The sequence below is a fragment of the Semicossyphus pulcher genome, unplaced genomic scaffold (assembly GCF_022749685.1).
Source record: "Semicossyphus pulcher isolate SPU_LCO1_2020_fin unplaced genomic scaffold, fSemPul1.0.p SCAF_1, whole genome shotgun sequence".
Classification (NCBI taxonomy): domain Eukaryota; kingdom Metazoa; phylum Chordata; class Actinopteri; order Labriformes; family Labridae; genus Semicossyphus; species Semicossyphus pulcher.
The window spans coordinates 24,808,069-24,833,323 of NW_027211603.1; the positions used below are offsets into that span (position 1 = coordinate 24,808,069).

Sequence of the window (25,255 nt, forward strand, 5' to 3'; positions counted from 1 at the left end):
TAAAAAGTGCCCACTTGTTTGTTTGCTTGAGTGTGTCCATCTTGATTCTTCCTCAGGCTGAGATTAGAGATGTTTTTATCTGTATCCATGCTGTCACTGCACACCATGCAACACCCGCCATTTTCCACTTGCACTGCTCAAAGGTCAAGTGTGTGGTGTTGGCTGCCTGACGGATGCATTGCCTTGGCATGCCTTCACAGAATCAGGATAAAAAAAAGACGGCGTCAATTACTGTGGATGAAATGTTTCCTTTAAGGTTCAAATACGTCTGGGTTAAGGAAATCATGGAAGCAAAGGTTTTCATCTTACAGCCAAATGTATGTTTTCTATTGCACGGGGCTTAAGGGTTTGTGCTCACTCCAAGTATGCAATTTGTGTGTTTGTATCCAATGCAGAAGGTTCAAGAAAGCACCAATATTAACACTAGATTTGTGGAGCCAAAGAGCAAATGATATGCTGTTTTTGGTACACTTGGATCAACTTCCTGGAATAGTACCTAATCCTTGCAGGATGAGTATACAGCAGCTTTACAATTTAATTCAACCTAATACCACAGCACTGACATAAATTCTATCTTTACAAAGATAATAATTCAGTTTTGACTGACACCGTCAATCAGGTAATAACTCAACTATATACAATCTGTGTGTAATTGATATTCAATTTGCACTGGGGTTGAATTTGACTTTATTAAAGCTCCTGCAAGGAGCTGTGATGATTTTTGTGCCCCCTGTAGACAAAGCTGTACCTCTTATTGGTTTGCTTTTGTCCTGTACATGCTTAAGTGGTGGTTTTTAACTGCAACAGTCATATGTATCACTCACTTAAATGTTTGCCCTGGAAAATGTAAACAAAGGCAGCGTGCAATAAATCCCTTCGCCCTTCGACCTACCCCCCCGCCAGCAGTTTCAGCCATTAAAATAACTACATAGAAATAATCAATCTTGTCACTGATGGTCTGGTTTGCTTTTGTAGGTCATATGGAGTAATCAGAATTAATTTCAGTCTGTTTCATGACCAGCGAAAAAATCCTCACAGGAGCTTTAAGTGGTGTTGCATTATAGGAGGATGAGAATATTTTACAGGTGTTTGTATAACAGTGGCCACAGAGGAGATGTTTTAGTTGTGAGGGCGTCCTGTAGGAATATCTCAAATATTGTGCAGAATAGTTAAATTACTTTTTTTGTACAAGCTAAGCTTCATTATTTAAAGCACTTTTGGAGGTGAATGCTACGCTAATGGCTTTAGATTTGTTTTGTACACAGTGTTTTCCAAATGTAACCTTCATCAGCTCTATCAGTAATGTATTCACTTACATTTTTAATGTTTTCAATAACAAAGTAAAAACTGAATCATTAGCAAAAGTGAGAGGGACACTAACGACAAAACAACATAAACACACATTCCCTTTGATAATGAAGACTTTTTGGATAAGCTATAATAGCCAACAAGGAGAGACAAATCTTTTATTCCCTGAAGTGGCTGATAAAAGCTGAACTGTCACATCAGTGTTTTTTATATGACATGTGACTTATTCAGTTCAACAGAATTGACACTGTGGTGTAATAGGTTCAGCATTTGTTCTATTTGTGGTAAATGCCAGTAAAATACCTGTCACAGACAAAGAAAGGGAATGTGATACACACATAACGTGATAGACTCTTCATATACTGTAGGTGCGTACGTGCAAATTCAGCGTCCATAAGCTCAAACACTGAATTTTTCTGACATTGAACTATGCTCCTCAATCATTAGCATTGTCCTCTGTCTCTGCCAATCTCTCTACTCTGTCTTTTCTCTTTTTTTTAGGTAAGGAGCCACTTGCAATCTGCAAGCGTAATTTGATGACCCCATCATTTTTATCTAAAAACCCTGTCTCACTCTGTCTCTCTCTCTCTTGTGCTTTCTTCCTCTGCAGCTCGAACCTGTGGCAGCAACCTAAGGGGGCCCAAAGGGGTCATAACTTCTCCTAACTACCCTGTTCAATATGAGAACAACGCACACTGTGTGTGGGTCATCACTGCAATGGACTCTGAGAAGGTGAGCGGATCTTTATATTTTTTTTCCCTTCCTATTCCACCAGGCATTTTGATTAAAAAGAAGCCATAATTCAAAAAATAAAAAAATAAATAATCTGTACCTTGAATTTATCTTTTAATATCTTAAGATGCCAAAGCATGACCTCAGAAAGTAGTCCCCTTTTATGAGCTCCTCCTTTATGTCATCTGCATCTTTAATGCATCTTCTTTAACTGCATTAGTCAGTATTGTGTAACATTGACAACTTAAGGTGGAAGATATTGGTGTTACCAGAGTGATGAGGATATTATGAGATATATTGCCTCTTATAGAGAATGAATTCTGACTGCAAATCATCTCTTTGCAAAGAGAGGCAAACGTCCAAAAGATGCAAGTTAAAACATGGTTATCTCCAGTGTTGGGTAATGTTACTTTTGCAAGTAACTCGTTTCGTTACAAGATTAGTGCCATTAAAAAGTTACTTTGTTACTTTTTGGTTACGAAAAAATTAAACCCCCTTTGAGACTCGTTACCCGTGTGGGTTATATTATCAGGACAGCGAGTAGCCTACTGTACGTCTACCTTTGAATGTGCTGACTCTCGTGTCATTGCAGCCTAGTTTACGGCCCATAATCTGTAACTCTGCAGCCTAATAACAGGAATGACAGACGGAATACAGCTCTAAGCTTAAACCGAAAAGTCAGCTGGACTTGGTTGAAGTTCTTGAAGACGTTTCACCTCTCTCCGAAAGGCTCCTTCAGTTCTAACTGACAGAGGTAGAAATATAAGCCTCTGTAGGTCATTAGTATGCATACTAATTTGGATGAGAGGTGAAACGTCTTCAAGAACTTCAAACAAGTCCAGTTGCCTTTTGGTTTAAGCTTAGAATTACCATGGCCTGAATGACTGAGAACCTTCACAGACATGACGCAATGTAACCTTTACAGCTCTTTATTATGCTAACAATCTGACGGTGAACTGGGCAGAGGCATACAGTATTAGGCACAGCTGTTTCCCTGACAACAATACAACACGGGCTCTTAGTCCCCCCCAGTGTTGCGGAGCTGCAGATGGTACTTCAGAAGTAGAGCTCCTCACAGCTGACAAGCACTTATCCTCCAGACACAACTTACATTTCACCGTCATGTTGCTCTTGTCCCTTTTAACCAAAAATGATGTGAATAATTCCACAAAGTAAACGCTGTCCTCGCTGCCATCTCGCTGCCATCTCGCTCGTTGAGTTAGCTAGCAAGGCATGCACACTGACACAGCTGTGTTTACCTTCTGCTGGTAAGCAGCTACCTGCCGAGAAGTAGGAGAGAAACAGAAACAATGCTTCAGGGATTTTATTTTTTGTGGCAAGAAACGGAAGACATACGGCAATGTTTTTTCCATTAACAGATTATTTTTTATGAAAATGTAACTTAATATCGGAAGTAACGGGTTACGTGATCTGTTACAACAAAAAAGTATTTGAGTACTCTAAGGGATTACTTTGTAACGCGTTACCTATAATGCTGGTCATTTCTTTGTTTTTCATTGGCCACAAATCTCAGGTGTGAATGCATGTAACTGAACGATATACTGGCATACAGAGCCCTGCTATGGTACATGCATTGATACTGACAGGAAAGACAAAAAACAGAGTATGACTTGTTGTAAAAGCTGTAGGAAACCATGACCGCACATACAGTACTTTCTCATGTGGTCCAGTGTTTGTAAAGTTGTTGTATTTGGTGTCCGTTTTGTCTTCCACTGCTGATCTCATGCTGACCACCAAACCTCCCCAATTTTGTGAAGACAGCTGAAATCCTTCATGTGTAGAAATGAATAATTCATATTCCCTCAGTACAACATCTCAGGTTTCTCTATCTACACTTTCTTTTGTGGTATTATCTTCTTCATGTCTCCTCACATATCCTCACTTCCCCTTCTCTCTGCTGTACACTCGCTCCCTTCCCTCACCCTCTCATTTCTCACCTAACATCTCTGCTCTTTATTTTCCTCTCCTTTCCTCCTCACCTCTCTTGCTCTGCTCTCTTCCCATATATTTCCTCCTTCTATCATCTTCTCTCCTCCTTTCACTTTGATTTGTCTAAAATGTTAAGCTTGAAGACGGGGGAGAGTAGAGAGAGGGAGTAGAGCAGAAAAAATGGGAGCAGGATGGCAGCGAGCTCATTGAAAGCTTCAGAGAAAAATAGAGCGGTAGAGTATAGAGGAGGAAAAATGGGGGGCTGCATATTCAGCTAGCCACTTCACGATTAAAAGGCGAGCGCCCAGGAGAGAGAGGAGCAGAAAAGACCGAATGTCCAAGCAGGTACTTGACATGTGACATTGACGTTTTCTCTAAAGACGGATGGAAATGAAGTCCGCTCACCTCTGAGCCTTTGAGGGAGCGGGATGGAGAAAAATGTGTAACACAATGAAAAAGAGAGAATCAAAATATAAAAGGGAGAGAGAAAAGGGGGAAGACATGGCCTTTGTGTTGTCACCTCTGTGCCTCTCTGACCTTGATGTGGAGAAAAAGGTGACAGAAGTTGGCCAACAGCGACTGAGTCTTACTGCATGTGCGTGTGGATCGATCAGTTTGACCTCGCAGCTTCAGACAGACGTATGTGTGCGTTTCATTTTAAAATAGAACACAAAACCATAAAGTACAATAGATTCACGCAGCTGTACCTTATGACAGATTAAATGTCTTTTATCTGCTCAGTGTACCGCCTGTGTGTGTGTGTGTGTGTGTGTGTGTGTGTGTGTGTGTGTGTGTGTTTTAGTGTGTTGGAAATGCTTGAGGTTTGAGAGCACTTTAAGAATGTGCTATAATGACAGATTATCAGCTACTACAGCTGCTGGCATTTGCAGAATGTCACTATCTACATACACAGAGGGAGAGACAAGGACGGAGACGAACAAGAGGATAAAGACAGTTATAGACTTGACGAGACCGGAGCAGAATACAATGGAGGAGAGTAGATTAGGAAAGACTATAATCTCATTGAACCACACAGAGAATTAAATACACTCTGATCCATCTGCATCAGTGCATTGATTACAGCATGCACCCACATATTGAATCATGCATGGATTCGCTTTTGTTACTTCCTGTTTTCAAATAGTTTCAGGCGTAATGCGGACCTTTTAATCCAACACTTTATAGTCTTACGTGCATATTTGCATGTTCCTAATCTGCACATACTCGATCCTACAAGTTTTAATCTTCACGTTCGAAGCTGCGATTTTTAAGCGCAGAACTCCTGGTCTGTCTTGTCCAGTCTTATAAAGTTATTTCAACTAGACGGTCTAATAGTGTTAAAAAAGGGAGAAGAGCAGAGGCTTTGGTGCAATTCAACTATGAACAGAATGTAAGAAGAAGAAAGAAATAACACTGAGCCGCAGTTGGAAGATGCAGACAGTCTGATCTTTTTGTTTGTGTGTCGGGTGGGGGGGGGGGAGGGGGGTAATTAATCCGTACAGTGTCTGCGGGGCTTTAGCCACACAGTTCACAGCGAGGTTTTATGTAGAGGAAAAAAAACGGCTACAAAATATTAAGAACTTCACCAAAAAGCTTTCTTCTCCTTTAAGTCCACACAGACTGTTTTGTTACATAGATAAGGATTTTGTATTAACCAAAGACAGTGGCCTTGACGATATTATTTGTAATTATTGAGACTTGATGATAAAATGTAGAAAAATATGTAAATGTAGGCTCAGTACACTTAAGCAGCTAACTGATATTGAAGCTGTTTCACTTACTTGTAGGTTTTATTGAATTATTACATGTTACCTGGGATTAATGTAATTATTAATTATTAATATTAGGGCTGTCAAAATAATATGTTAATTTCAATTAAATAATTAGAGAAAAAATAACGCGTCAGAAAAAATTAATGCGGATTAATCGCAGTCTGTTATATCCCCTGACCTCATACCTCACTGATCGTATGGCAGCTTTGAAAACATGACGCTAACACATGACACAACATTTCCTGGCTTTTAATTATGTTATCAATCTGAGATTGATCAATAAGTGAACAATCTGCCCTCACTCTCCCCACATCTTGTAGCGAGCAGGGTCTACACACACATGCTCTGCAGCAGAGACCCACGCACACACGGACAGAGACTACCTCGGTACGTCATGTAAATTCATTGATTGAGCAGCGCTCTTTTCCTTTAAAAAATAACCTTAAATCTGTTGCTGTTTTAAAGCTTGTAAAGGTGCCGATGTCATTTGGTAACGATTGATCGTTTTGAGGCGAGACGTTGTTAATAACTTTCCTCCTGCATTCGCGTCTCACGTGCTGTGAAACCTGAATCGTGAGAGAACACATTTAACTTTTGTGACTTAATAAAGCAGACTGCTGATGAAGACAGTCAACAGCAGACAGGGTGAGTGGGCGGGGCAAACAGCTGTGTGCAGATGAAGGGAAAGCAAAGTGATCAGATGTAGTACGTTAAGTAGTTACGACTTAATAAAGTGAAAGAAAGAGCAGACATAACCATCTAGACTCCAATCCAGACTGAGTGAGTCTACATGTGATGTCAGACTACATTGATGAGGCATTTGCTGAGGGTTTCATTCGCCCCTCAACGAGTTTGGGCAGTTGTGTTGCAACGGTCCCCTGTGGACCAAAAACTTCACCCATGTGCCTTCTTCTCACGGCGTCTTTTGCCAGCTGAAAGAAATTATGATGTAGGCGACAAAGAGCTTTTGGCAGTGAAGTTGGCTTGAGAAGAGTGGCGCCACTGGCTAGAGGGTTCAGAGCATCGATTTCTGGTCTGGATGGACCATAAAGATCTGGCGTATATCCAGCAAGCCAAACGTCTCATCCCTTGCCAGGCCCAGTGGACCCTCTTTTTTGGAAGGTTTAACTTCGCTCTTTCATACCATCCAGGTTCTAAAAATCTATAGCCAGATGCGTTCAGGCAGGGATGACCCACTGGAACCCATTATTCCACTTACTCGCATCCTTGCTCCACTCACCTGGGAGATTGACTCCGTGGTTCAGGGAGCTCAGCAGCAAGAGTCAGATCCAGGAAGGGGGCCTCCTGGTAGAAAGTTTGTACCAACAGGGGTACGCTCACAGGTCCTTCAGTGGGGTCACTCATCCCGTCTTACTAATCACCCAGGAGTGCACCGCACTCTGGACTTCCTGAAAAGGAGGTACTGGTGGCCCCGAATGGAGCACGATGTACATGGATTTACTGCTGCTTGCATGGTTTGTGCTCAGAACAAATCATCACAACGTCCCCCTGCTGGTCTTCTCCGCCCTATGCCCATTCCTCATCGTCCTTGGTCGCATGTGGCCCTTGACTTCATTACAGGGTTACCCCAATCCAAGTGGTTATGGTCCAGCATGTTTTTCGGCACCACAGCCTTCCTCAAGATATCGTGTCAGACCGAGGCCCACAGTTCACTTCCTGTTTCTGGAAGGCATTTTGTGCACTTGTGGGTGCTTCTGTTGTCAGGGTTCTATCCAGAAACTAATGGCCAGACTGAGCGAACTAATCAGACATTGGAGAGAACACTTTATTGTCTGGTTTCCTCAAACCCAACCACATGGAGCGACCAGCTTCCTTGGGCAGAGTATCAGCCACCGCTGTTCCCAGAACAGGAAAGAGATGTCGCAGTGCCTTCAGCTGCCCACTTCATACAGTGGTGTCGCACTACTTGGAGGCGGGTAAGGGGGTCACTGCAGCGCTCCGTAGCTCAGCAGAAATGATACGCTGATCAGCGTCGGCACCCAGTGCCCCCCTATCGTATTGGTCAGAGGGTATGGCTCTCGACTAGGGACCTCCCCCTCCGGTTCGACGCATCTTAAGAAGTCGTCGTGTAGGACGTGGGGTGCAGTATCTTGTTGACTGGGAGGGATATGGCCCATAGGAGCGGGCTTGGGTCCCAGCTAGGGACATTTTGGACCTAGAGCTAATCCGGCAATTCCAGTGTCGCGGCCCCAGCGGTTCTGCTGGAATGTCAGGTGCCGTTCCTTAGGTGGGGGGCCCATTGAGGGGCCCTGTGAGGGGCACTCACTTTGGCCAGTCATTTAGCTTGGCAGAGGGATCATTAAAGAGCAGAGTCAGGTGTGTGTGTGTGTGTGTGTGTGTGTGTGTGTGTGTGTGTGCCTGATTGCTCTTGATTGAGAGCAGGTGGTGGGAGCTTATATATACCCTTTGAGTCCAGCACCCAGTGCTGACTCATTGTCTCACCTCCAGAGATAGTGAGAGCATCTCTCTGTGTCTTCCTGCTTTTTCAGTGTGCAAGTTTTTTCCAGGGTCTCCCTGAGAGTTTACTTTTGGTTCAGCTGCTTGGCAGTGGTGGTTTAGTTTGCCTTACCCTGACTTTGATTTTGGTTAAAGGAGCCCGCTTTTTGCTCAATATTATTTGTCCTTTCCTACTCCCTTTCAATCGCTTGCGATTTTCAGTGCCTATTCCTTCGGGATAGCTTTTAGAACCCCTTCCCAGTCCGCAATTGTGTCCCACTCCCCCAACCCTGACACCAGGGCTGATTTAAAACCATAGACAGCTTGTTTGAGCCATTTCCAACCCATTAAATGCCGTTTTTATAAATTTGGTAAGAACTGTCAATATTAACACCAGCATTGATGTGTTTCATCACAGTACAGCAATATAATTTAGATTACAGCTCAAAAAACATGTTTAAGTTTGCAGTTACTCTTACAGAATATCAGGGTCTAAACAGCCCACAGTTCCTGGGTCAGGTTAAACCAGTATTGCATCTGTGTTATACTGACAACCTGGGTCAAAGGTCAAAGTTTAATCAAGTTATTTTTTAAAGGAACTTACAAAAAAGCATGAGGACACGGTGAGCATAACAATGAATTTAGAGACAGTGGTTTATTTACTTAAGAAGGTCTAATAGTGTAAACAGGTTAAAAAGGTAACACGTTCTAAACAAGGAGCTCAGGTAAGTTCATCACTTTATAATGCACCTGAGAGACGCTGGTGAGGGATTCAATTTACATGTGACTTTAACACAACTTTACATTCTCAACAACAACAGACGAACAACGAAACATAAATTTGTGTTTTTTTATTGAATTTTTTTTATTGAATTTTTTAATTTTATGCTTATTATTATTTTGAGCACGTCAGCAGCAGCCAACGCTCTCTATGACATCGAGGCAGGTGAGGAGTTCTGTCTCTGTCGGTCTGTCTGCTGGGACCTCATGGAGCTGTCCTTCTCCTCCCACTGCTGCTCCTTCTTCTGCAGACATCTCCTGAGGCCTTCTGTGGTCTTAAGGAGGGCTGACTTTTCCTTATTCCACTTGAGGACTTGTTTCTCCAGCTCTTTCTCAGCCGCCTTCAGAGCAGAGGTGAGCTTTTTGTTCTTATGTCTCTGATAATTTATTTTAGTGAGACAGGAGGCTGTTGTTTTATCCATCTCCTCCTGGTGGTGGCTTCTCTCCTGCTGCTGCTGAGTCTCCAGCAGATCCTTTGCCTCTTTAAGTGCAGATAGGTTCTTCACATATGCTCTGTATTTTACCTGCTGAGCTCGTTGGGAAAGCTGGGATTTCTCCACAGCCTTTTTAGCATCCCCTCTTAGTTTTAGGCATGCTTCCTCCATCTCGCTCAGTTCCTTCTTCAGCTTCTGAGCTTCAGCCCGCTCAAAGTGAAGATCACTCTTCAGTTTTTCTTCCTTTGAGCGAGCCTCCACCTCTGCTGTTTCCTTCATTGTCTCCATCTGTTTCTGAAGGGCCTCACTCTCTTTCTTCATTTTGTCCAGCTGCACTTTGAGGTCTTCTTTCTCATAGTAGTCCATCTCCAGATCAATGGTGGCTTTCCTGAGGCTCGCCCTGACCTTCTTCAGCCTCTTTGAGCCTGTCGTCTTCTTTTGGAGCAGAGAGCACCTTCTCCAGCTGCACCTGGAGGTCTTGGTTTTTATAAAACTCCATCTCCAGATCTATGCTGGTTTTCCTCAGCCTGGCCCTGACCTTCTCTAGCTCAGATAGGAGAGGTTCCTCTTCCCTCTGAGCAGAGCGTTTGGGCTGAACCTGCAGCTGGGCTTTCAGGCTCAATATCTCTCTCTGCAGCTCCTCTCTCTCACAGATCCACTGCTTGTTCTCCTGCTTCTCTTGGAGCTGATCGAGGAGATTGGCCAGGGTGTCCTCTTCGATCTCTAAGAGGACTCTACCCTGGGTTTTGCTCTCGGTGACCCTGGCCTCGTTGTCCTTCAGCTCGCTCGTACATAATCATTCCCCAGGATTATAGTCCGGATTAAAAACAAATGTTTTAAAACATCTACAAAAGTGTTTATTCTGACCCCAATATGCCCTATTTTGTCAAATATATTTTCAAATAAATTATAGCACAACCTGTATTCCTGTAGCTTGTAAATAAAACAAGGAACACATATCTGACCCTATTCATCGTGGCCAACAACTTTTATAACATGTGGCCACTGGGTGGCGCTACAGGTCTCCTGGTCAATATGCCGCATAAACTGCTGTTCCTGCTGCAGTATGGTCTCTGCTCCTTAGTTACAGGAATGTATCCATGCACCTACACAATGTGTGAAGTTAAAATGAAACATTTTAAAGATATAAAGTTCAGTGAACTATGTTAAAGTTTTATGAACTCAGCTTAACTTCAAAGCTGCAGTAAAACAAAGGTTGTATCAGGACATCTGCTGGCTAAGTGGCCATATTTAGTGTATTTATTTGTTCTATTAGTGTTGAATTGTATTCATTGAGCAAAGGCCTACAATTTTGATGATGATCACACAAGGGTGTTCAAAAAATCTGCCTACCCAGTTGCTCGCTTACAAAACAGCAACAAAAACGTCTCCTGCCTACCTAAACGCCCTCCTCCAGGTCTACACTCCATCCCGCCCACTACGCTCTGCCAATAAAAGGCGCCTTGGATGGCGTCTGGCATTTTGGAGAGGTGTTCTCTTCATGGATGAATCCCGGTTTTCACTGTACAGGGCAGATGGCAGACAGCGTGTATGGCGTCGTATGGGTGAGCGGTTTGCTGATGTCAACGTTGTGAATCGAGTGGCCCATGGTGGCGGTGGGGTTATGGTATGGGCAGGCGTATGTTATGGACAACGAACACAGGTGCATTTTATTGATGGCATTTTGAGATACCGAGACGAGATCCTGAGGCCCATTGTTGTGCCATTCATCCACGACCATCACCTCATGTTGCAGCATGATAATGCACGACCCAGTGTTGCAAGAATCTGTACACAATTCCTGGAAGCTGAAAACATCCCAGTTCTTGCATGGCCAGCATCCTCACCGGACATGTCACCCATTGAGCATGTTTGGGATGCTCTGGATCGGCGTATACGACAGCATGTTCCAGTTCCTTCCAATATCCAGCAGCTTCGCACAGCTATTGAAGACGAGTGGACCAACATTCCACAGGCCACAATCAACAACCTGATCAACTCTATGCGAAGGAGATGTGTTGCACTGCGTGAGGCAAATGGTGGTCACACCAGATACTGACTGGTTTTCTGCCCCCCCCGAATCCCCCCATTACAGTAAAACTGCACATTTTAGAGTGGCCTTTTATTGTGGCCAGCCTAAGGCACACCTGTGCAATAATCATGCTGTCTAATCAGCATCTGGATATGCCACACCTGTGAGGTGGATGGATTATCTCGGCAAAGGAGAAGTGCTCACTAACACAGATTTAGACAAATTTGTGAACAATATTTGAGAGAAATAGGCCTTTTGTGTATGTAGAAAAAGTCTCAGATCTTTGAGTTCAGCTCATGAAAAATGGGAGCAAAAACAAAAGTGTTGCGTTTATATTTTTGTTCAGTGTATGTTCCTTAACATTAAAATTACTTTATTATCTTTTACCTCATTTCTCCAAACTGAGCCTCACTTGTTGAGCAGTGAAGTCTCCTTAGCAACAGATTTTCTGTAAAATTGCTTCAACTTCCTTAAATTGGAGTCATACGTGTTCCCAGTTAAACATGAATCTTTCATCATGATGTCATGTTTGTGAACAACGAATGACAAAGATGATTAACCACACCAGTTTGAATCCTCAATTCTGTACAAAAAGATGTTTGTAGTTACTATTAGAGAAGAAGTGAGCACTGATTTAAAGTGAAGCTATGTTATGGATTAAGATGAAAAAAGATCATCTTTTTGTAGACCTTTCTTATTTCTCTGATTCCATCTCAGCCTCCTGCTCCGTCCGCCTTTGTCTCCTCTCCTCCTCCTCTCTCTGGCACGGCCTCTGATTGACCATTATTCCAGATGACTTCTTTCATCAATAACATGTTATACCAAATTGAGACAGAGACAAATGTTTTTATTGCAGCGAGCGTGCCTTTTCACTCCTTCTTTGTGTAGCTTTAAGCGCACAAGTTTCCATAGCCAATAAGTAATTCTGGCTGGTTGTCATTCTGTTAAGTCCTGACTGAAAGCAGCACAATCAATATAGTTTGTAATGGCCTGACAGCCCGGCGGCAAAATGTGTGCTTCAATTTGTGTGTGTGTGTGTGCCCATGTGCTATTATTTGTGCAAGTGTGTGCACAGGCATCTGGGTGTGTGTGATTTTATGAATGTTGACTGTGTGTGCTCTGTCTGCCAACTTAATTGCTAACTGCCAGAGGTTGTGAAAAATATGTTGCAGGGTAAACTGTCAACTTTCAGGTAGTAGTGAGAAGAGCTCGGGGGTGTAGCAGCGTGTGTGTGTGTGTGTGTGTGTGTCAATCTTTTGATTCATCAGTATCAAGCAGATAATTATTTTGTTCAAGTCTGAACCACGCCTGACTGCTCACACACATACACCCTGAAACGCCTCGTCACACATGCCCATTAGGCCTCTAATCATTGCTGTCTTTTTCCTGATGAATACGTATTAGCGTGCGTGTGTGTGGTATGGGATGTTGGGTCATTTTCATGCATGGATCATCATCATCACTTTAGTGCTGGCAGGACACATTCTGTGATATTCTATCAGATTCTGTTAAGTTTTACTTGATGCAGAAATCGAGGCCAATGAAGACCAATAAAGGCCTGGGGCAGAATATGTTAGAGTCCAGTCTGGTTCTAATGCAGGCCATTGTTTTGTGACATGGCTGTATGATGCCTAAAGCTTGTTACATGATAAAGACATAAGGTTGAGTGTAAAAACAAGTACCCTATCAAATATTTATGTTTATTTAGCTAAACTTTGGTATAAAAATGCATAAAAATGCAGATTCTGTAGGCGCAGGAGGTCATGTGGGGCTGCACGATTATGGCCAATCACAAATAATTTGATCAATATTGAGATCACGATTATTAATCACAATTATTTATTAACTTTCGGGACTCATTCACAGATCAAACTAAAGCTGAAGTTCTTTGCCTGAATTTGCTGCATCTTTGCATTGGTGCATCAGTGGTAATTTCAGTCTGTCTCCGTTGCCGTACAGCGTCGTTGCTATGGATATCTGACTTGACGCTGGACAAGGACAAGGGAGTAGTGATGGACTTCATACACTCATCATGCTGCACTTTGTGCTGTTCTTTCAGCTGGTTGAATAAGTTAGATGTGTTGCTTTGCGGCTCAGACACAGGTTTGCACTCTTTGCATATTATTATTTCTTGCTTAACATCACTCACCCTAAACCCAAGATACCACCAAGCAACCAATGACGAGCCATAATGAGGAACCAGCTCTTCGTCCTCTGTTCCAGACGTTCGATCTTTGTTTCTCCCAACCGTCTCTGTTGTTTACTCCTACACTCTAAACTGCCCCTGCAAGGCAGGCGCTCATGACATGTCATGCCAGCTCCCCCAAAAGTGAAGCCAAAACCTCTCGTTCGCCCCTGGAGGAGCTGCTGTTGGTTTAGGAGACGCTTGATTTGATGTGCAGCAGAGTTTCCTACAGGCGGAGCAGCATTTTAAACATCAATATCGCCATCAGTCATGTTTATTTAATGGGAAGCCAAAATCATGATTGGTATTAATATTCAATTAACTGTGCAGCCCTAGTGTCATGGTTTCTATTTGTAGTGCATTGCAGTGTAGTATTGACCAATCACGTATCAGCAGACTTTGGTGTAAACAGTCGAACAGGTGAAACACAACATGCTGTAATACTATCCCGGCTCCCATAGGTGGTCATCTGACGACGATTTAGCTTCTTATTAACTGTAAACAGTGCAGTGCAGGAAAAGGAAGTCTTGACTTGAAGTCCTTTATCACTAACCGCTGGCTACACCGGAAGCCCTGAAAAGTGTGCTGTATCAACTTCAGACTTTAGCTGAGAGCTTCCGAGACTGGGTATCAGTAAACTGACATTAAAGTAAAAAGCGTGGTTTATTACAGATGAGGTTTTAGCATTAACTCTAAATCCTACAAGCACAAGCAGAAAGAGGATCATTCCACTGCAAACAAGCGATCAGTTGTCCTTGATTAATGGCCACCTTGTTCAGAGGTAAAACTGAAAGTGGGACCATCAGCAGTGTCACTTACAGTACAATGGCTCATTAGAAAGGAAAACTGAACACTGTAATTCAATGGGATAAGTTCAACTAGGATGTCTGTTGGTGTGCAAACTGTAATGGATTGTTAGAACCGACAGTTTTGGTTTATAGTTTTACCTTTTATTCCATTTTCTCTGCTGAATAAACCGTCTGAGATACAGGCTTCCTCATTTTAATAAGGTCAGATTAAAGCACTCTTTTGTGTGCATGTTAATCCTTAAATTAAATATGGAGCTTAATCCCTGATCAAATGAACGTCAAGGGCCCTGAATCCTGTCTGCTGTGATTGTACTGTTATGTTAAATGTATTTATCTTTGTTTTGACAACATCGTCATCAACATGGTTTTCTTCATATGACTTCTTATTGTACATACCTGAGTTTTAAATAAACCATGTTTTACCATGTTGTTTCACCAACATTATATATAAGCTATAACTGTGGAAGGACTTCTTTGCTGCGACAGTGCGATATAGTGTAATTTCTGAATCACACACATGCATTAGCTCGGTGAGGACACATAGACTGAGTGAAATGCGTCAGTAAAGTGCAGTGAAAATAAGCGCCAGTATCCACGATAATGGAAAGAAATCACCAATAGCTGCTAATTAGCATCTTATCTCGATTCAAGGCTCTTTGCTTTTGTGGCTTTTGGCTGTAATTCGGCAGCATGACTGATGGTTATTCACTGTATTAGCTCGGTGTTTGGCTCTCAAGCACGAAGCGTATTCCTCTCCACCAAAGCATGCTGTCTGCGATGATACATGAATGTCTCAAGGTCACACATTTTTGTTTTGTGCACAGGCCTTTTCTAAGTAATACGTGAAGCACATTTTATTTTTGAGCCGCGGTATAAAACTTCTGGAATAAAGCGCCTGCTAAATAACAGACTTGTCAACAGGACATTTCTCCACCTGCAGCCTGCCGTTGTCAGGTCATTTTCTGCTGTATCACTGCTTATTATGCAGTTTCCACAGACGTGTCACACAGCTGCTGCTGAAACATATTATGTAGTTTATTTTCCTAAACAGTCCAGCCAACAGGTCAACAGCACTCCGAGGTGCTGTAACACCTCGACAGGGGAGTTATTCCAGACAGCAGCCGTTTGCTTTTGTACCACTTAAAGCACAGGTCACCTCAGGGCAGGACCGCTACACATAAACATGGCACATCTGGGTACTTTAAGGGTCCGGCCAACAGGCCCGTCTATTTTTGAATTGACTGGTTCTTTATTTGTCCCGTGCCGAACATCACTTGTCAGACCATATAACAACAGCGAGTCACAAAAATAAGCTCGAAAACATTGACATTTTAACCCAAAATGTAACAAAACTATCCTGTCATAGGGCAGATGCATAGAGTGAATAAAAAGATGGATGACATGACAGCTCCCCAAAAGTGAAGTCAAACCCTCTCTATCGCCCCCTGCTGACTGGCTGCAGTATAGGTCATAAAGCCCGCCTCCTCCATATTAACAGTTGGGACATGAGTCAAACTATAAAATCAAAATACACAGCAAATACATTTTTCCCAAACATGGTTTCTGTCATTATAGTTAGTTCTTATCATGCTGATTCACGTCCAAGTGTTCATTTTTCTGACAAGTTTACTTTTAATTAGTCATTAGTCAAAATGATGATTGACAGCTCTGTTGACAAATTCGATTCCTGCAGCCAATCAGTTCCGGTAAGCTGTTCTGCTGTTAAACACACCGGTGTGCAGGATCCTTGCTTTTTTTCGGTAAGTTATGTGTGTGTTTGGGTTAGCGGAAGTGGCTACGGCCGCTTCACTTGTCAATCTCTACTGGCTCCATATGACGTCACCATCGCAAGATGGCAGCGCCTATCACAGGGGCTATTTTGGCATCAATTTCATACAATGGGAGCAGATGGAGATGCATTGTCCGTCTATATATACAGTCGTTGGTCCGTTGTAATGACCTTGTTACACACATGACATGGAAGGAAATTAATGTCTTTTGGCCATATCTTAATGAATTCCATCATTTTTTTCTTTTAGCTTTTATGTCTAGCATCATGTTTTTCCTGTTTCACTAACCTAAGATTAAGTGTAATAGTAATTTTTTTTTCTGTCCGTATTTAACAATTGTCCCCACCAGTAAACATGTAGAAGTTATATATAAATTACAAATATAATTCCTTACATAATCCAAAGGTGTAGGCTAAAGCTTAACTTATGATACCTACCCTTTTTGCATGACATATACTTGCAGGCAACCATCTCATTACTTGGTTTAAATTATACATGTTAAAGTAAATGTGCTAACATTCTGATTGGTTGCCAGGGTGTCAATCACCACGGCTAGAGTTTTACATCATTCATCACATGCTTAATTTTTAAAGGGGGGGTATTATGCAAATTTCAAGCTTCATATTTCACTCTGAAATACCTGTGGAGTATCTTTGCATAGTTTCCAGTTTAAAAAAACTCATTTTTCTCACACTGGTGCTCTGAGCAGGCCCTCATACAGCCTCTGCCTGTAACGACTGTGGAGGCCCAGTGTCTCAGAGCAAGACATATCTGAGTTCATTTAGCATCCTGCGCCCTCTATAGTGTTTTTATTTCCTCCCTGTGTTCTGAGTTTCCTCTCGTTGAATCTGTTCACCAAGACATGCAGGTCAGGTAGCCTGTTAATGAGTGATTGGATGTCTATGTAAGCCCTGTGATTGCCTGACCATCTGTGTAGGCCGCTCTCTGCCCTCTGGTCAGTGCACACTGGGACTTACTGTAGCCCTGGAGACCCTGAAAGACAATTAACATGTAAAGAAAAGCTATGACTGAAAGCTGAAGGCCTTATACACACAGAGTAGCAAGCTCACACCCTGCTTTATATTAATGAGGCTAAACCATAGGAACCTCCAACATAACAATTAGTATAACAGGAATAACTGCTAAAATATTTATGACTTACAGTTTGTCCAGCAAGGAGTTGACCCTACAGCTACCAGAAGCTGTAGCTCATACTATAGTGGACTTTTCTGCTGCATTTAAGTGCTGCTTTTTAGTGCTGGTCAACAGCTTGTAGAGGCTCTCCACTGCGGATCCAAATCAATCGTTAAGATGAGAATCTACAAGTAGTGGCTTGGTATGCATCCCGCTGCTGTTAGTCCCTCATTTCCCAGCTGCATGGTGTGTTACCACCATAAAATTCACTGTAGCTGCAAGATGCCCAAACTATAAACATGACTAATACCGTTCTCTTGAGCAGCAAAAGCGCTTCTAAAAGTCTGATTAGATTGTCAAAGAAACGTTAGTAAGAAATAAAGTGTAGAATTTAAAAAAATAGAGCAAGTTTTAAGAGCAGTCTGACAACTCCTCTACTACAGGCCTTTTGTTTTCTCTAACTGATTGCCTTTTAAAAATAGAAACCCCACATACAACCGCCTCAGGTTGTTCTATTCTTGTGTTATTTGGCCGAAAGGTTTTAAGTAATCTATCTGAAAAAAGGCCCAACCTGCCACTGTGGCAGCGCACCAATGACTCAACATAGCTGCACAATCTCAGCAAGATAATTCTCATACACTCTGCTGTCAGGATAGCTGTTCCCGCTCTGCACTGCTCTGACAAGGGGTCACCTCAGTGCATAGTCTCAACTTTTTCTGAGTGTATTTTTGACTCAGGGTAAAAGAAAAGCATTAAAGCTCCAGTGGGCACAATATTTCTGTCAAAATACACCTCTCGTAAGCCTTAATCCCATCAGCAGAATACAGTGTGTCTACCCTGACCCTAGGCCTGTATAGTATTGATGGTTATATGTGGGGTTATTAGTGTGACGCTATTAATTTGGCAATTTTAAAGGGGGGTTTTATGCTAATTTCAAGCTTCATATTTCACTCTGTGATACCTGTGGAGTAGCTTAGCATAATTTACAGTTAAAAAAATACACTGGTGCTCTGTGCAGGCCCTCATACAGCCTCTGCCTGAAATAACTCAGTCAGCTCTGTCCCTTTAAGAAACCCCTCACCTACAAGCTCACTTTCTTCTGATTGGCCAGCTCTCTGAAGCCTGCTGAGGCTGCACTTTGGGTCGTCACAAAGTGCAGTGTGTAGAAAAAACAGTGTGAAACCTGGCGTTCGCAGCAGCCTGCAGACTGAGCTGAGACGCCTGGGGATTACTCCAACATACTTTTACCTACAGATTTGAAACTTCACCCACGTTTAGTCTGGACATCCAACATTGTTACATTATATATATGTCTTATAATGTGAAACTGCATAATACCCCCTCTTTAATGCAAAACTTCTACTTAGAGGACGTCAAACAACATGATTTTGCCTCTCTTATCAGTCTAGCTTCTTCCATCTTAGACCATCCAACTTTGTAACCATCAGTAGTGTGCAGTTTACTGACACAAACTCAAACTGAACACCATCACTACACACTTCTGATTTTATCGACTCAATTAGTTTATGGGCTGTTCTGTTGGAAAATAATGTACAAACACTTCATTCTGTCATTTCTTCAAACGCTGTCTTAGATAAACGCCTCAACTTTAGCAAATATAACTTTTGTTTTGCAGTAATTGCTCAATTTTGTGGGGTCAGCCCGGACATCCATCAAATCCAGATTGAAAATATTGACTGTGTTTTTGTTAGAAATCACTGCCTCATGTGTGGAAAATGGCTCTTTTGTTGGATTCTTGTGATAGTAATAAGAAGTGTGGCGTTACTGCCACCAAGATTGAAATGAAACTTTATCCATGTGTACGAGCCCTGGCAGGAGTTACCTCAAACTGTTCTGCAGTTGAAATGATTCTGTACCATATGAAGCGCTGACATTTAAACAATCTAAGGCCAACATAAGATCCTATATCTTAGGGGAACAAAGGCCTGCACAACAGCATTTAAGGCTCAAGTTTAAATAACCAGATCTCACCTGCTAAAGTTCCCTTACGCAGGACAATGCACCTTTACCAGCATGTCTGTAGCTGACAAGGCTACAGAAGAATAAGAACAGGCAAATAATAATAATGATTATCACTTTTCACTGATTTAGGTTTATGGATTGATACACAATAATGTGTACCCACTGTTGCTGCTCAGCAGTGACTCAGCACTCCTGCGGCTTCTGTCCAACAGGATAATTCAGGAACTGGTCCACCCAATTATGTCTGTGTGTTCTCTTTGCTCTACTCTGAAGTAAGGTCACAGCAGTGAGGGCAAGATCAGAAGGCACAGAAGAGTTTACCAGTTTTTTCCTGGGGCATCTCGAGGTAGACTCGACGCATTATTGTCTGCTGTAGATAAAGGGAATGGTAGCGCTGTCTGTAGTGAATTTATGAATGAATGAAACCTAAGGGAAAATGCTTTTTGCATACATAAAAGCACATAATGTATATGAAAGGTGGCACAAAATCATCAGATGTATGGTATAGAAGCATCATGTGCTAACCTGTGAAGGATATCAAGTGTCAAGTTCAACAAAGTGCCAAGTTCAGACTGTGATTCAGACTCCTGGGCATTCTGCACCTTCAACCTGAATATAAAAGTGCTTATTCTGACAATAGTGGCTGAAGTGGGCCTGCTATTATCTTAGCTAAATCTACTGTTTTGCCATGGTCAGCCAGTTATCCTGCCTCCCGGTGTAACAACCGTTTCCAGTTTGTTCTTGTTTTGCACAGACAATGCTGAACACAAGAAGCAGTCCACCTTGTTTTTCAGACCGCTCTGCTGACTGACACTGACGGTAAAAATATGTCTTGAATTATTCGACCTAAGTGCCAAACATCCTTCCGCTGGGAATTTAGCATTCGAGTAAGAGAAAGATAACTATCAGTTGCTCCCCGGCAGTAATCCTGCCCTGAGGAGACCCTAATATTCATGGCACTACAACTTCCCTGGCTGACTGACTAAAGGTATTTCACTGTAGGTTTGGATTGCACACTGCTCTTAACAATGTTTAAATAGCCTATTGAGCTGCTCTTAGCTGCTCTGCTGCTTGCTAATGACCTTAAAGTGATAACGCTTCACTTACTCCTTCAAAGAGCATCCACCCAGAAACAGAAACGCTACTTTTTTTTTTACTTTACCTGATCTTGGGCCTGCAACGACCAAATCTGAACATGAAAAACTCTGAAATACTGAAATACTAGGGAGAGTGGCAGGAACTGAAACACGATAATGTGATTTAAAGCAAAGAAATTAGTAAGAATTTTGTGTTAAGTTTTCAACAATGCCAAGGCTACACTCCTGCTGCTATGGTGGCTTCCTTCCTTCCCTTCTTTCCCTCTTAGTTTCTCTCTTTGCTTAAGAAAATAAAGAAGCTAATCTAATGCAGTTTGGGGTTGCAGGCTGCTGTTAATGTCTTTCTAAATGGGCCCATTTGGATCTATTGAACAGCACTGAGCTTCTTGCTAATGACCTTAGTGTGATAACGCTTCAGTTCCTTCCTCTAAGTCTGTTGCTTCTATGCAATTTGCCCCGAGTGCTCGTCACACACACACACGCACAAACATATAAATAAAGACAGAAACATGTAGGTGCTGAAATTCAGCCAAACTGTGCACCAATTTCAGTGAAACAGGCCTGCCTTAACATCATTCTGCTTCAGTTGTTAAGACAGATATACCTGGGAAACCACCATACACTTACTCACACTCTCAGTGCACACACGGACAGACAAACACACATGGATGCACAGAGAAGTAGTCTGTCTCCCATTCTGTTCTGCTTCACTCCTTTTCTTTATGGCCACAAGCTGCTGCTGCTGCTGCTGCTGCTCTGCGATCTTAACAACCTTAACTTCTCTGACACGACTGAAGAATCAGGACCTCACCATTTAGGACCCACACTGATTGAATTTAACGTTTCAGGTTAAGTGTTTTAGCTGTTTTGTGTGCTGCAGCCGACTTGCTTATTAGCTAACTAGCCTACAACGGGCATTAGCATGGTAATTTTACCTCTGTGGATGTTGAGAGCTCCTTTAGAAAGCCAGGCTTCAACCCAAGACGTGTGTCCATGTCATGTGAAAAATTCGAGCTACTGAAGCTCAAACTGCTGATAAAGTTAATGTTGGTTCTGATAGAAAGGTGTCAGAACACACAGTGCATCGCAGTTTGTTGCGTTTGGGGCTGCGTAGCTGCAGGCCAGTCAGGGTGCCCATGCTGACCTCTGTCCACTGCTGAAAGCAATGGACAGGTGAGCATCAGAACTGGACCACTGAGAACTGGAAGGTGGCTTTGTCTGATAAATCGCTAATTTTTTTACATCATGTGGATGGCAGGGTGCATGTGCGTCGCTTACCTTGGGAAGACATGGCACCAGAATGCACTATGGGAAGAAGGCAAGCCTGCGGAGGCAGTGTGATGCTTTGGGTAATGTTCTGCTGGGAAACCTTGGGTCCTGCCATTCATGTGGATGTTACTTTGACACATACCACCTACCTAAACATTGTTGCAGACGAGGTACACCCCTTCATTGAAACGATAGTCTGTAATAGCAGTGGCCTCTTTCAGCAGGTTAATGCGCCCTGCCACACTGCAAACATGGTTCAGGAATGATTTGAGGAACACGACAACGAGTCAAATTCCCCAGATCTCAATCCAGTCGAGCATCTGTGGGATGTGCTGGACAAACAAGTCTGATCCATGAAGGCCCCATCTCACAACTTACAGGACTTAAGGATCTGCTGCTAACGTCTTGGTGCCAGATACCTCAGCACACCTTCAGAGGTCTAGTGGAGTCCATGCCTCGACGGGTCAGAGGGTACAGAGCATGCAATTTCTCAACAACATGAGGTGGCTGTATCACAAAAAAACAAGCAATTTAATGTCAGCTTGTCTTTAAATGTGTGCATGCCTGTGAATCTGTTTGTCCAGATATACGCCTAACGATTAGCAGTCACCTGTCTGTCCAAACATCAACTTTGGTTTGACAACCAGGAAATGGTTTCTGTATCCCCCGTAATACCTGGGCTGTTGACGTGATCAGTAATAATGTTGGTGGATAAACTATCATGTCCTTAAAAAGCGGGTTAAGAAACATCTGAGGTGTTAATGTTTTAGACCTATCTTTCAAAAGTCTACAGAGAGCCGTGTGTTCTTATGGGCCCTCAGATTAAGTGAAAAAGAGAATAAAAAACACCAAAACTTCAAAGGCTTATTATTGTTCTCTGGTTTGTTGTAAGCCAGGAGTTAATACCTTACAATGTTCTTTTGCATTTTGCATTGGCATTGAGAAGACTAAACATTGCCAGAGGCTGCAGCATTCAGTGAAAAATGCTTTATACAAGTATGAGTCTAATATTCACTGAGCTGAGTCTTGAATGTAAGTTGCTGATGTCAAAAAAATAAATGCTTTCTTTTATTAAAGTTCGCACATTAATTCCCACAGTTGAGACTGTGTGTGTGGATGGAGGGACATTGTTTATGAGTAGATTTTTTACAAGGTTGTATAATATTTGCTATTCCTGTCGTTATGGCACTTAATCCCTCTGATAGTTCCATATTCTTTCACGTTATCTGAACATTTGTTAGCCATTTTTATTCCTGACAAAGCACGGCTGAAGGCTTAGCCACGCGTAGCTGCTCCTGGTGCATTGAAATGCCTTTTACATCCTCATCACCTGCAGGAGAGCTTTTTCCTTCACTGTACTGTGATTTTCCATGCGATGGATTCTCATCTACAATATTACAAGTTCATGGTTCATCTTATTCACCATGCACCACAAAGTGACTGATTGAGACTAGCTATTTTCTCTGAACACAGCAGAGGTTTGCCATTTCCCACTCCGACAGCCGCATGATATACAGCTAATAAATAATGGACAAGCAGCAAATAATAGAACCAGTATTACGGCATTTCAGATTGATGATTCAGTGCTGTATGCATGCAACTACAGCCATGAAGGTGCCTGCAAGTCAGGCGTTTAACACCCAATTTCTCCGTGTTCAGCAGCAGAGGGGTGTGTTTGTGTGTGCGTCGCTCACAGATGTAATTTGTGTTGATCTGTATGTAAAGAAGGATGGTGCCGAATAAAAGCAAGCATACTTTGTTCTTTCTCTCTGCTCGCTTTCATTAAAGATGGATAACTCAGAAAAACTGATATGTGCTTATAGAACAGCAGCTTTATTAAAGAAGACGACGGTCACGGCCAAGAACACTGGTTGTGTTTCTCTCTCCTGCTGCTTTTATCATTGGTTTTTGCTCGTTTTAGAACATTTCCTCCCACCTTTGTTCCCTCCTGCGACCAGATAGACATGCCTCCAACGTCATCACTTTTTTGCTCTTTCAACTTATCATTTTCCATTTATGTTTAACAGAATAACCGGTGAAAAACAACACGGAAAATATATTCAAATGTTGTTTTCCAAGACTGCATACAAATACACTTTTAACAACTTGTTGACGTATTGTAGAATAAAGTAGAAATCAGAAACTTCAGGACTGTTTTTTCCCTCGACAATGATTGTCTTCAGAGCTGTAATTAGAAATGACTTCATGGCATGAGGTCTGACTTGATAATTACAGGAGGTCATGAGGTCATCAGAGGCTGCCAGTCTTTTCAAAAATAATGGTTTTGTTTACAAAATGCTGCTTTTATAATGAATGATGTTAATTTTCTGTTATTAGCATGCAGCCCCTCACATCATACACAACTTTCATGGCTAAAGAGTGCTGTTTATCTGATCATTCGGTCCTCTTGCTGGAAATTGATCTGACACTCATTCTCGTTTGTGTTCTCACCTTTCCAGGGGCCTATACTACTAAGTGAGTTTAACATACCCAGATTATCTGGTTTGAGTTACCCTGACAAAGAAGATCACGCTGGTAATAAACCTCAACCCAGGCTTTCTATGAGCGCGTTCATATATAAGGGGCGGAGTCCACAGCGTATGACACACAGGGACCAGTCTGCCGTCAGCTGATCGAGAGCAAACTCGAGAGCAAACTATGATTTTAGAAAGATATGAAGAAGTTAATGCAGACTGAAATCCACTCAGCTGCAGCTGCTGAATGCAGGAAGGACAACTGGAAGAAAATCACAGACTGTCTAAATGTGCAAATGAAGTCTTTAATCACTGGTCCATCATCAGAGCACCACTGACTATAATGATACTCATGAATTAGTCTGCATTAACATAGCACAGCAGTATTTAGGAGGTGTTTATGACAGACTTAGACTTATTCTCTCAGCTCCAGGCGTATCAAACGAACTTATGGAGCAAGTAAACCAAAAGCACAATTTAAAGCAGTAAGGAGGCTTATTTTCATATCTTATAAATACAACACAAGGCCTCTGTGTTTTTATCAGTCTCTAATGAAGATGTATATCAGTAGAGCACAATGAATATCTGTCATGAATATATTTCATAAAATCAGACGGTAAAGCGGAAGTGTTTTACCACTCTCTCTCTGCTCACAGAGCTCCTAAATCAAGAGACCTGATTGGTCAGTAGGTGGTGTTCAGCACAGGTTGATCTCTTATCTCGAACATAACCTGCTCCAGAGCGGGTTAGGTGTTCAGCATAAGTTGCCATGGTGATCTACCACGGTAAGAAGTGAACCACCTTCGTAGTGCTGCAAACCTGGAGTTAACCCTGAAGTTACCTCGATAACCGCAAATCCTTCTTTGTAGTGTACCCCCCTGATGTCTTATTCTTCCTGTTTGTTTGTTTGTTTCCAGGTGATCAAGCTGTCATTTGAAGAGTTTGACCTGGAAAGAGGATACGACACACTGACTGTAGGAGACGGAGGGAAGATCGGAGACACTCGGAGGGTGCTCTATGTGTAAGCACCACTTACAGTATATATTATG

At 42.3% G+C, this 25,255-nt stretch overlaps 1 protein-coding gene across 1 annotated transcript in view; it reads left to right on the forward strand.

The window, feature by feature from the left end:
* Positions 1-25,255, forward strand: part of LOC138592048 (CUB and sushi domain-containing protein 1-like) — a 467,070-nt gene that overhangs the window by 270,284 nt on the left and 171,531 nt on the right. The window contains exons 10-11 of the mRNA XM_069662659.1: positions 1,919-2,040; positions 25,124-25,227. Of these exons, the coding sequence (XP_069518760.1) occupies positions 1,919-2,040; positions 25,124-25,227 (226 nt within the window). The remainder of the gene's footprint in view (positions 1-1,918; positions 2,041-25,123; positions 25,228-25,255) is intronic.